The sequence below is a fragment of the Juglans regia genome, chromosome 1, assembly GCF_001411555.2.
Source record: "Juglans regia cultivar Chandler chromosome 1, Walnut 2.0, whole genome shotgun sequence".
Taxonomy (NCBI): Eukaryota; Viridiplantae; Streptophyta; class Magnoliopsida; order Fagales; family Juglandaceae; genus Juglans; species Juglans regia.
The window spans coordinates 44,800,466-44,814,024 of record NC_049901.1 but is presented as its reverse complement, the minus strand read 5'-3'; the positions used below and the strand labels follow the sequence as shown (position 1 = coordinate 44,814,024).

The 13,559-nt window shown below is 38.9% G+C and overlaps 1 protein-coding gene across 2 annotated transcripts; it reads right to left on the bottom strand.

The window, feature by feature from the left end:
* Positions 1–5,579: 5,579 nt before the first annotated feature.
* Positions 5,580–12,825, bottom strand: LOC109010964 (protein ACTIVITY OF BC1 COMPLEX KINASE 7, chloroplastic). Of its 2 annotated transcripts, none has more exons than XM_018991945.2 (18): positions 12,389–12,653; positions 11,300–11,881; positions 10,966–11,109; positions 10,716–10,841; positions 10,239–10,326; positions 9,527–9,620; positions 9,093–9,186; positions 8,865–8,919; positions 8,654–8,745; positions 8,290–8,460; positions 7,692–7,748; positions 7,496–7,579; positions 7,061–7,145; positions 6,819–6,880; positions 6,626–6,700; positions 6,338–6,442; positions 6,017–6,158; positions 5,580–5,914 (listed from the first exon to the last, which is right to left on the bottom strand). In XM_018991945.2, the coding sequence occupies exons 2-18, from the start codon at positions 11,864–11,866 to the stop codon at positions 5,841–5,843; spliced, it is 2,115 nt and encodes a 704-aa protein (XP_018847490.2). In that variant the 5' UTR covers positions 11,867–11,881; positions 12,389–12,653; the 3' UTR covers positions 5,580–5,840. The 2 variants fall into 2 exon arrangements, with proteins under 2 accessions (XP_018847490.2, XP_018847489.2); XM_018991944.2 differs by lacking the exon at positions 12,389–12,653 and adding an exon at positions 12,660–12,825 and having other exon boundaries at positions 5,597–5,914.
* Positions 12,826–13,559: the final 734 nt, after the last annotated feature.

Sequence of the window (13,559 nt, the reverse complement as noted above, 5' to 3'; positions counted from 1 at the left end):
CTGTAAATATAAATGATTATAATTTGGAGGTGTTGATTTTCTATGTCTCATTATTAATATTATTTTTATTGTATTGTGTTGAAGAGACATTATTTATCAATTTTTTAAATTTATTGTTTTAAAAAATTATATGTTATTTTAACTGTTGATGGTATGTATGTATTAATACAATGTGACGAAAATGTAGCATATAATATTACTCATCCCTAACATGCACATAGATATTACCGAAATGGAAAGGAAATGGACTTTGCACCAACTCTTAATTAGTCAAAGATATTATTTTGCTAACAATACTGGATTTACTAAAAACAAATTATGGGAGCCTTTGTTGACTTCAATTGTCCGTTTATCACTCATTATCGTTACTTTCTCGTGAAAGTCCTTTTCCTCTCCCAATTGCTAGTAATTATAGTTGCATTGAAACAAAAATATCATTACATTGGATCTCACGAACTAAATACAGAGGGTAGTATCCTTTGTCACATAATGCTGACAAATATGAGGACCATTCGATCCTAACTATGATGTATATAGAAATTACAAGTTCCATATAAGATAGGTGACAACTATTGGACATGTTCTCTTCCCATCACATCTTTAAAAGGGTATTTTTTAATGAAAAATTTTAGACATAAGTCTCATACTCCTGCATACAACTTAAAAATATATGATTTTATTATTTTATCTTCAGATTTCATGAAATCTGAAATATGAGGATAAAATAGTAAAATTATATATTTTTAAGTGATGTGTAGAGTGTGAAGTTTCTGTATAGTACGACTCTTTTTCAATATAAGTTTCAATTTTAAATATGATAAATATTAGTCACCAACAGTAAGTGAGATGTTTCAAACTAACAAGTAAATGCAAATGAAGTCAGGAACCACACATTGACTAATACATAATACATACAATATACTAATCAAACAGCTTTTGATGACTTTGAAAAACGAATGGAAACTCGATCCCCAAGTGTGAACAGCCTACATAAACCATACATATATATATATATATCAACGTCCATTTTGAATCAAAGTTGCAAAACCTCCGTGGCGTGGATGCAATTTATTGGTGAGTAACGACTGATAGGCAGAAAATAAATGCAAGCTGCACGCACGTAAAATGGTACTGTTGATATATGGCTGACTTTGGAATGCCCAATTCTCACTTCTACCAACTACCAACCACACTTTGTGTGTCTATATATTTCCCAAAGAATGGCTTGCATTCATTGTTAATGAGGGACTGGTTTCTGATTTTAACGCATCGCCGGTCCTAGTACGCTACCTACAATACTAGCTAGGACTAGGAGCTCTTTCTCTCTTTTCAATTTGTTCATACCCCCTGCGGAGGGGTAAAATGTAACGGACCCAAAATAGTTTTTAAAGCCGAACCTATCAAGAGGGACACCGCTTGAAGATAAAATATGAAAGAATGAGAGAGATAAAAAGGGACTACAGGGTAAGAGTGTTAGGAGAAAATTAAGGTGATAGGAAAAAATGAAAAAGGAAGAAACGGTCAGATGTGCAAAACAGATATCCCTCACAATTATTGAGGGGCATGCATGAAGAGAGTCAGATAAAAGAAGAATGAAGCCTACAATTTCAAGGACTGGGGACTTTCGAATTTTCAGTTCTTTTTTTACTTCTTCTTCAACTTGAGAGTTCCAGAGAGAATATCTTTTTCAGCAGGTAGATTTCTAGCTCCTATTGTACAGTGAGAAATGAGAGGCGACAAGAGACTGTAAACAATCATATTATAGTAGAATCTCTCCCTCCAAACCCCAGTGAAAGAAGGTCTAGTGCCGAACCACGTAAATCTATGTGTTTGTCTCTTCTTATTTTCTTCGCATTTAAATATTGTTCACTTCCATGAATGTATGCATCGACACCGTACAGCCACAACGAACCACAACGCACCGGGGGCTTCGTACCTCATCAATCGAGACCCAGTTCAGAAGACCTGAATTGCTGGAACCTGGCCTAAAGGCATGTGAAACAGGACGTTAACAGTGGCACCGTCTGTGTGATCATTATAAATTTTACGTGTACTTCGTTGCCTGCAACAACCCGTTCTGGACAGTTCAGAAGAGACACAGAGGAAGCCATGGGAGCAAGGCTGAAAACCATAGAGGAATAGGTGACGAAACTGACCGACGAGGTGCAAACGTTTCGCAAAGAAAACAAGGAGCTCAAAAAGCTTCAATGAGTGCAGGACAAGGAAGCAATGCCCAAGAATAGTGAGCATATGAAAAGTAATGTAAAAACGTGGGATCCAGATTGTTTTTGTATCGGAAGCGAAAGAAGAATGATTTCTCAGCGCGTTAAATAATCTCCAAAGGAGCAGATGAAACTCTTCTAAATAAGTATCTTTAGTATTTCCACTTTTATTTTTATGAAAAGCACTATTGAAGGAAAGGGGCGATTAAAAGTGCACTGCACTTTTTATATATTTAGCTTGTAGGGCTGAGAACCAAACTTCCCGATCACTTAGTTGTAAATGTCATTGTTTCGTCTACTTTAAGTACACAGTACATTTGGAAAAAACTGGGAGCATACAAGGGTATTCAAACTGTGCATGGTACACACAGTGCACACAAGTGCACTTCGTTGTGTACCTAAGAGGCTCTGCGCCACCTCGTTGTGGGGCTTGTTGATTCGCTGGCAACCACCACGTGGATCGCGATTTCTGTCTGGCGCCAGTGGCCCCCACCTGCGGGCCATACCTCGTGTCTAAGCCGTGCACGAAGGCGCACGGAAGCATGCACCCGGATGAGCCACGACCCCGCCATGGTGAAGCCAGAGGGCTGCGCCGGTGGTCACCAAGCGAATCATCAGCATTGGCTGTCTCCTTAGAGACGATCCGCAGCAAACCGCCCCACAACGGAGACCTTGTCGTGTGACCATGTGCATGAGACTGCAAGGGCAGATATTCTCCTCGGCCTAGTCCCGCCACGACACGGCAGAGCTACAAGCAGCCACCCAGTGGACTGTCGGTATTTTCTGTCCCCGCCTGAATGCCTCCTTCGCGCCCCGTCACATGGTGGCTAGCGGCGGCTTGAAGCCATGCACCAATGCATGGAGCATACACTAGACTCCACGGTCTAGGGATAGCGGCCAAGGACTCCATGACCACCTCGCCCACGGTCATGCACAGCAGGCAGAGCTCCACGACCTCCACTCGTCGGCCATGCACTGCGGCCAAGGACTCCATAGCCACCTCGCCCATGGTCATGCACAGTGGGCAGAGCTCCGCGTCCTCCACTCGTCGGCCATGCATTGCACCCAAGCACTCCATGGCCTCTTCGCCCACGACCATGCAGCAATGGGTATGACTCCACGACCTCCTCTCCTCGACCATGTGCACCACGGCCAGTGGATGTACTCCTCGACCATGTGCATCACGGACAGCGGCCACGTACACTACACTCCATGGCCCGTGTGTTTGTCGCCAACAACTCATCGACAAAAGACATCCAGACCCCACGACCAGAACACTTGTCACCAACAACTCATCAACCGCCTGCTCCTCATCTGCTCGGACTAACCTCATCTGTACGAGTTGCGAAAAAAAGAAGAAGAAGAAGAAGAGAGAAATGACAAACATCAATAAGGAGCAAGGAAGAAAGGAAAAACAACAACGAAAAAAATGAAAATAAAATGAGGAGCGAGGAAGAAAGGAAATGGAAAACAACAACGAGAAACTTCGGTCAAGCAGCAGCCAAATAGCAGCGAAAAAAAAAAGAGAGAAGAAGGAAAAAACTAGTCATAGCAGCAAAATATTCCGGTTTGTCTCTTTCAAAACTTACGTGGATTTTGTTTCACTAACATGATTGATCCCTATAGCAACTTACCTTTCTATGAGGCAAAAGGGAAATGTAGGCCTAAAAGGTTGCCTTATCCCTCTAGCGGAGGAGTGCAGGTTGGCTTTTGGCCACCCGAAGACAGAATCTCCACCAATAGACTCTACATCAGCGAAATCTCCATCAACAACTTACCTCCCTGAGAGACAAAAAGTGAAAGGTAGGCTTAAAAAGTTGCATTTTTCCTCTCGCAAAGGAGTACGGGTCGGTCCTTGACCACCCGAATACAAAAACTTACCTTCCTTGTTAAGTGTCAACAGGTGGGAGTGTGTCCAGTAATAGACTGCCTGAACGACTTACCTCCCTAAGGGATACCATAAGGAAAGTCAGGCCTAAATGTTGTCTTATCCTTCTTGCAGCAGTGAGCGGAACCGGCCCGCAACTACCCGAATGAATTACCCCGGCCTTCGTTGTGACAAAGTGTGGGATCAGCGCCAGCCTGACCTAAACTTACCCTTCCCTGTGATGTCAACGAGCGAAAGTGGGTCCAGAACAAACTGTCCGAACAACCTACGTCCCCACAAAGGATACGTGAGTAGGTGGCTCAGCCTCCTCGTCTGGGACAAAATATGAGAGGAGGAGAGGGACAAAAAGAGACTATGGGGGTGAGGGTGTTAAGAGAAAGTGGAGGTGGCAGGAGAAAGTGGAAAAGGAAGAGACGGTCAGACATGCAAAGCAGACATCCCTCATAACTATCGAGAGGCACGCATGAAGGGGTCAGATAAAAGCGGCAGGGAGCCTATGGTTTTAGGGACTGGGAATTTCTGAATTTTAGTTCTTCTTCAACTTCTTCTTCAACCTGAGAGTTCCAGAGAGAATATCTTATCCAGCAGATAGATTTTCAGCTCCCATTGTATAGTGAGAAATGAGAGGTTACGAGAGACTATAAACAAGTATATTATAGTGGAATCTCTCCCTCCAAACCCTCATGGATGTAGGCCTAGTATCGAACCACGTAAGTCTGTGTGTGTGTTCAACTTTTCTTATTTTATCTGCATTTAAATACTGCTCGCTGCTATGAATGTACGCACTAACAGTGTATAGCCGCACCGGACCACTGCCGGGGGCTCCGTACCTCACTGATTGAGGCCCAATTCGGAAGACCTGAGCTATTGAAACTTGGCCCAAAGTCATGCGAAACACGACATTAACACAACCAAAACAATAATTTTATATTTTGTGTGTAGTTTTATAAATAATGTATGTGATGTATATATGAGAAACAAATCAATTGCCTTCTCAATCTTTTTTTTGGTCTGCTCCTCCTATCCCAAATTTTACCTGGTTTGGATAGTAGTTGCTTTGTAAAAATCAGCACCGCTTGCTTGTTTTGAAGAAAATATGCATGTGGTGTTATTGGGAAATTATTTCCTGCATTACTGTCTTGTACAGTTGAGGGGAGGTGTGAATCGTGACTGCATAGAATGCCCATGTTTCAGGCAAATGTTTTTTTCCTAAATGGAAAAATAAAAACATAGGATGGGAAATTTCGATTTCATATTCTTACTAAGCTTCTTCTTGTTCATATTTTCAGATGATCATTTTTGCCCCCCAAGTATTGCCTTGCCAATTGTACCTCCTTAATCTACGTACGATAATTTCAGCAAATAATGCAGCAAGTTGCATTCATGCTTGTAGAACCGCCACTGTTAAATTGTTCCACTTGATACGTTTGCTGATCAAGAGGTGCAGTTAGAAGTTGATATATAACAAGAAAAACAAAGTTGCTGGTTTACGTTAATTAACCAAATTGAATTCCTAATTTTTCTTATTTTTTGCTTGAGGAATTGCACCTTTTATACAATTCGGGAGGCAACTCCGGTCCCCATTTAATCACGTTCTATATATAGACAGAATACTGCCGTGTTTTGGGAAAAAAAAAAAAAGAAAAAAAAAGACACTAGACAGAAAAATTTAGACCAAGATTTATCCAACATGCGAGGAAGAATTGATATGCTTGCTTGCGAAAGAAATTTTACATCATCTTCTCAAATTTATCAAGCTTCTTCACCCTTTGCATGGACCTAATAAACAGTGCCATAAAAATTCCTGCATTTTGACAGATAAATGACTTTTCAGCACAAGAAATGATGGATGCAGAGAGGAAAAGTAATTTTCATGTTGGGAGTTTCTGTATAAACAAAAGCTCACCTGAACCAATGAACGATCCATTTGCAATCACTTGACTGCCTTGAGAGCTGAACGTGACCCCAAGGTTTAGCAGGGTACCTCCTAATACTGTATACATAGTTGCCATTTGTATAATTGTTGCTTTCCGAGCGGCTCTTTCTGACTGCCAAATGCATTTTTGTCATTTCAAAAAGAAATTATTATTGGAACTATTGAACGAAAGACAAAAAAAAAAAAACAAAAAAAAATCTGAAGTGCAGTTTGATCTATTTAGATGAATTGATTACCACTATAGAAAGTACTAGTATCCAACAAAAATCATCTCAAAATCTTAAGAGGTACCTCAAGCACTCGGACTCGAAGCTTCAATTCTCCTGACTCGAGCTGTTTCACAAATTCTTCTATCCGCTGAACTCTAGATGGCATGGACATGGTAGATGTTCTGGCCTGAAAATACATATGTAGATGCTCTTGATACCCATATATCAGAGCATTTAACAGTATAATATATTTTTAAATGGCTGCACTTGATAGTCTGGAAATGAAAAGAAGCACTAGCATCTATTTTATTGCTACCAACAAGAACATTAAGGAACTGAAAGAAGGGGAGAAACGTTTAAGTTACAGTACATCATCAGCCTGTTTCCTTATTTCCTGCACAAGTTGTGTCCCAGACTGCTGCTTCTGTTTTAGATCTAAAAGCTCCTGTACATGTAGTGTGACGCATCAGTGCTATACTTCAAATGCATGGCTAAAAGACTAAAAAAGGCTTTTATATATGAATAAAGGTGTGAACTATATTTGTTTGCCAAAGGTATGGAACCTGTGCATAAGGAGCAGCGATCTTTACAAAGGAAAATTTTGGATCAAGGATGTATCCTATACCTGTAAGCAAAGTCTTTTATAATCAGGAAAGAGCAGAGACCTCAAGTTAGTTGTGAGATTTCTTTGCTTGAAAGAAGCATTATAAAGTTTTGGTTGAGCAGAGAGAGCTTCACTTACACCAGCCTCATTCTAACTGAATGTGCATTAACATTTACGCAAGCGAGAGAGAGAGAGAAGCACCTTCAAGGGTTGAAAATGCTCTTAAGACAAAGGTAAAGGTGGATGGAAACCGGAAAGGCTGATCTTGTGCTATGGCAAATAAATCCTGTGAGACAAAAAGAAAAATCCATATACTTCAACTGTAGGACATGTAAGGGTCATTTGCAAGGACAATGGAAAAGAACGAGTCACTACTGGAGCAATATTAATTAGAATTAATTCAAAACCAAACAGTTTTTCATTAAACCTAATGATCTACACAACCAAATACCATTCTATTCAACCGAGTACAAGGTTTTTGGTTTTTTTTTTTTTACCCCTTTTTGTAACTGAACATTTTCTTGCTCAGAATGAAAATAAACTAGTTGCAACATATTAAGACATCCATAATCCCATTCTTATCTCTGATGATAAGGGTTATATGGTTGTACAGTCGGTAATCAAATCCTTGCTTACCTCCCCAATTGTAGCCAAAGTCTGCTGCTGATCTGGTGTCTGACTTAACGAATTATCCAAGAAAAACTGCACAGATCTCCTAACCTAGGAATAGAAAAAACAAGTTAAATTCTAAGATGGATCATAACAATTTCTTTGAAGCAATATGCTAAATCAATTACACTTTAATTGTTTATAGGGATGATGTGGCACTTACAGATGACATGTCTCCTGTGGGCTGAAGTGCTTCAAGATCTACAAGGCTTTGAATAACCTGCACGGTTGGTGCCTGTCAGTTTAAGCCAATGCAGCGAGACCTGAAAGGTTGTAATTAAGTGCTTCTAATGACATTTATTGCATGCTTTTGAAGAATTTTAGAGCACAAACGACCTATGTAAGAAAGGCTTAAATTAGCTTTCAAAATGAAACACTTCAAGTTGAAATATCAATTTTTATGCGTCAAATTCCATGAAATGTCCTATAGATGTCCGGTTGAGAGTAACTACATATTCTACATGGTTTATACTTGCAGAAAGCAAAACCAATCGTTCAAATAATGTAAGAATGATACTAGATTTTTTCTATATAAAATCCTAGCCATTCTCCATGTACAGCATACATAATACGGCACTCCATCCAGGTTGAGGCATTCCTGAGTGTCTTTGAATCCCAGAAAGACATAATGCAATTGAAAGGAAATACAAATCAAGCAGTGCTTGTTCAGGGCATATTTCATAAATTTACATGTGAACCTATATTAAAAGAACATTATCCAGTTTACTTTAGATGATGATGTTAAAAGATGGAAAGCATACCTTCTTTGCATCTTGCTCATAAATAGCATAGAAAAGTTCAAGCAATCTCTCCCGAGTGAAAGATTTGATTTCTCCCATCATACCAAAATCATAGTAGATGAGTGTTTCATCAACATCAATAGCAAGATTTCCAGGATGCGGATCGGCATGAAAGAAACCAGTTTTTAGTATCTGAAAAGAGAGAAGGAAAATGACTAAAACACTAATATGAGACAGGCAACTGATCATCCATCAATTGTAGTCCAACTAAAACAGAGTCGCTGAGGAATTTACACACTGCTTCAAGCACCAACCGAGACATTGTACTTGAAATCAGGAGTAAATAAATAATTTTAGTTGGTTCTAATTGGAAGAAAGTCCGGACCTGAATTAAGTATGACTCAATAGCACGTGATGATATTCGAGACCTGTTATAACCCCGTGAATCAAGCATATCCAACCGATTTATCTTAATCCCTGTCATAGGAGTCACAATACAAGATCATTTACAGCCAACATAAAATCAATGAGGTGGCTTAATGTAGAACATAATTTATCATCTTGAACCAAAATAAACATGAGCTTCAGATGCAAACCTGGAACATACTCTAATGTCAACACCTTTGAGGCTGTATAATCCCAGTAAACCAGCTAGAAGGGGGAAAATGTTCTCAAAGAATCAGTAATATATTTTAAACAAAAAACTTATGATCTCTACAAATTGAAAACGTTTTAAAGTTATATACTCATACATGCCTGATGGAAATATAAAATCTAAATGAATATGCATTAGTTGTTTTGTCATCATGATGCAAGAAACATACAGGTACTCGGACCCATTTTATATTTCGAAAATCTCGGCGGAATCTATCTGCATTCTTCCCTTCATTAATATAATCAATTTCTTGATACAAAATCCTGAAAGCAACGCAAGCCCAAGAACATATTGTGAGCATCCAACCTTACAGTGGGAGAGAAAATGTTTCATTACAGTTCTAATAAAGTTCAAACTAAAAGGCAACGAAGCAACTTTCCCGTTTGTTTATAAATGTGTTCAAATGGTCCAATCCAACACAACGTATTATTTTAAAATAAGATTCATTAAGACCAGGAAGTGTTGACCATGAACATGAATCTCAGGCGTTCAGGCATGATAACGTGGAGATAAGTCCATATGTCTATGGTTATGATTACTTAGTATTCTACAATATATACTTCAAGAAATTAGTATATACACTAGTAAAGCCTTGTTACTTACGTGGCACATTCTTCATATATGCCAATCCAATCTCTTGTTGGACCACCAAAAGTTTCACTTCTCTGAAAATACTCTGCAATTAGCTTTAGATTTCCTGAATGGAAGCAGCAAAGATTATGAGAAAAGCCTTAAGACTGCTGAATTCCAATGAGGCACCCAAAATTACATGCAGCAAATACAAAAAGTACATCACTTGGTCAGATCTATAATTTCACAATACCTATAAAGCAGCCAGTCAATTGAAGTTTTCGTAGAACACTATTCACTAGATTAATCATGGATAAGTACTAAAGGAGTTTCCTATCGTGTAATGTTTATATATACAATAATAGAGATTGTCAACAAAAAACATAACCCCATTATTCATGCATGTCAAAAGACACGCCTTCTGTAACTCTAATCACAATTATCTCCATGCAGTCTAGTCTCAATAAGGATTCACACCTCAATCTCGTAATATAAAATCTCACAATCTACAAGTGATAATTGAACTTTCACATACAATTCTGAACAGATGCTTTCTTTAATGAATATACATGAACTATCACTGGTCTACGTGCTGTGTGTCAAAGAATAAGTTTAAAAAAGATTGATGGAAGCATGAGAAGAAACGAAAAGGGGAACTGGTTAACCCCAGCAAAAACACAAGCATTTTGTAAGGACAAGTAACTCACATTAGCATGATATGAATGGAAAAATGTACATTACTTACGTAAGTCGATGTCGAAAAGCTTCTTGAGACCAGGTCTCTGAACTTTCACCACTACTTTCTCCCCATTATGCAGGATAGCCCGGTGGACCTAAAACCACAGGACTCTCATATTTTTAAATCAAAGAAGAACTAAGTAAAATAAGGAGAACCTATCAAAAGTAAATCGTAGAAGATCGTAACTTCACAAATTTTTTTAACTATATGAGCATAGAAGTAGAAGCATCAAGATCCCAAAAAATTGGTATGAGCATCCATCGGCATAAGCATACGGCTGCAATCAACATTTTCTCTACCGCCTTCACTAAAATTGTCTTATTCTTCCATATTTGTGTCAGGATGGTCTTAATGTTCTTGCAAACAAGGTTCATAATTTTATTATGTTATACTTCCAACTACGTAAAGTGAAACTGTTGAGAAACTTCAAACAAATTGCAAGGGTTGACTTATAAGGTAGAAGAAAATACATAGATCAAACACCTGACCAAGACTAGCAGCAGCAATTGGACGGTCCTCAAACTCCTTAAACACTATATCTATAGGAGCTCCGAGTTCACTCTCAATGAAGCCTTTTGCTTTCTCTGGTGAGAAGGCAGGGACCCTGTCCTGAATCATCATGCATAAGAATCACATACATTTAGTAATACAAAATAGTACTTTCTGTGCGTTTAAAGGCATAAATATGAGAGACAACATAGCTTATTTATATTTAGTGCTACAGAAAACTTGCCTGCAACTTTGCGAGCTCATCTACAAATTCACGCGGAAATAGATCTGACCTTGTTGAAGACAACTGCCCAAGTTTAATAAATGTTGGACCAAGCTGCAACACACACTCCCGGAGCCATGAAGCTGTTTTTTGCCTTCTGTTTTTCTGATTTAGAGAGAATTTATAAAAACCTGATGTGAAACACAATAAAATGCCCATAAACCAAGAAACTAAATCGAGACCAGGTCCAGAATGTGATATTTAGCGGACAAAAACCATTTTGCACAATGTAATCAGGATCAGGATTCAACAAAGTAGAAACCATTGGCAGCCACAGTATTGTGCCACAACCCACCTGCTTATCAACTGTGAAGCCTCCCAAATATGCCCATTTTTCATTGCTGAACAGAACACGAAAACGCAGAGAGATAACAAAAGACCAGACGTCTATAGTCCTTTGCAAGGAGTTATAATTTTCATTGGCCCAACTGAAACCTTCATCCGAAGGCAAAACCTTCAGCTCCTCCACGGGTGGAAGTTCTTTAGATTTCCTAACCTTTGGGGTTTTCACCAGGGCAGCTGTAGGTTGTCTTCTGACTACTTTCGCTCCCTCTACTATCTGCCTTGAACCATTTACAATGTCTACTTTATTTTTGGATGGGGTTTTCCTTTTCACTACTTCGCTTGCTGGTACCATTTTAACGGCTCGTCCATTGTTAACTAATCTTGAGGGATATTCAGTCTGTTTCATTTCCACTTGAAACTTGTCTGTCCCAGGCGAATTCCTCGATGGTCCTCCATACTTCAAGAATTTATGAACTGAAATCGTGCTCGAGAAACTAAGGTTGTCTAGGGTCCGTCCTTGATTTATTGACTGCATATCGAGGCAATAACAGCTATTTGAAGCCAATATTGCCGCCATAGAAGAACCAGATACCTGTTGGATAATTTGAATGCAGAAGCGGTAAGCTATATAGAGAAATTTCGCAGTAAGAGATCCAAGTATGGCTACGAAGCCTAGCAAAAAATCAGCAAAAAGGAACCAAACTTGATTATTTGTACAAAAGTTGGAAGCTTGAAGACCCAACTGCAATCTTAAGATGATAGCAATTATAAAATCTTAAACAATCGAATCATATGATAATATCTTTCTCCCAACTCGGGCCCGCGGTGTTCACTGCACTAAATTTCCACGTCAATTGTGAAAATATATTCCCAATTTGAATCCTAATAATTCATGTAAAATCCCACCAATCGTACATAGTAATTGCAAGCAAACAAACAAAGATCTCTGACGCTCACTGTGTTGTTTCAGATTCAACAGAAAACGAACAGAGCAGAAAAGAACACAACAGTAAAGGAAAACTGAAATATAATTTTCTCTATTTCATTCATTCATGTCATCTCTAATAAGTTTTTACATGGACCAAATAGAAAAACTCACCCCCTTAGTAGGATTCGGCACCAAATCTTCAGCACTTGCAACCAAATAAACAAGTAAATGTAAGACCTTGTATCTGACTTAGGAGTGGTGAACAACTTTGGGTGGAAGAAGGGCTTTAATGGGGTCTATAGTCTAAAGCCAGAAAAAGGTGCAACAAGGAGTAACTACCGGGGAGTCCCTAGTCCAATCGTACAAGGAACTAATGGCGTGTGGCTCAGTCTTCAGTTCAACGACAAAACAGTGGAAAGGTATGTTCAAAGTAAAAACTTACACCGTTAATCAGTTGCCTCCCATGCTTGTTGGGGCACTCAAACATTGGTGCAAGTAATTGTATCCCCCTCACTGACAGATTGCGGCAGTTTAGCTCTTTGGTGACACTTCTGTTCTGAGTGGTTCCCCTACTTTCGTCGTTTGTCCTGGTCCCTCCCGCTTGACTCGAGTGATGCAGATGCTCTTACTATTACAACCTCACAACGAGCCAAGTATAACTAAAATTATTCAATACCATATAATAGATATAATTACTTATCATTTGGAAATTTTTACAAATTGTATAGATTGAAATTAGATTCATATTATTTTTCAGTTGAGATGGAGGTAGTCGTCGAATTACGTGTATTAGCAAGCAAGCTCTGAAAATATTGGACTTTTGTGCCAAAGCACAATATTTTACGTTTCTTTGAATGGATAAGTAGGTAGCATTTTTGTCAAGGTTCGCATGGAAACAAACAAGACCCTTTTCCTCTAAATTTAAACAAAATACACGCATATATAAAGCGATCTGAATTTGGTTTTGTACTCAATTATGGACCACCAGTTGGTGAAAACGTAGGCCACTCATTCTTAGTACATCGTGGCCAGCTTAGGAAACAAACAGTCATTTTAATGGAACGGGTTTTTCTTAGTTTTTTTCCCCTGAGCATTGATAGGCTAACTTGGGTAGATACATGGTTAGGGAAGAAGGCCTTCTGTGGACCACTAGAAGACCATTATAGCAATGCCTGCTCCTAGATATTGGCTTTTTTAAACCTCCTTGCTTTAAAAAAGATGGTCCATCTCATTTTTTTATTATATATTAGCAGTTCTTAAATTGCAAGTTTCAGAAATGGCAATTTTATACAGAAAACCAGGATGTTTGATATTTTCTGCTAGATAAAGCACATATGCTTTC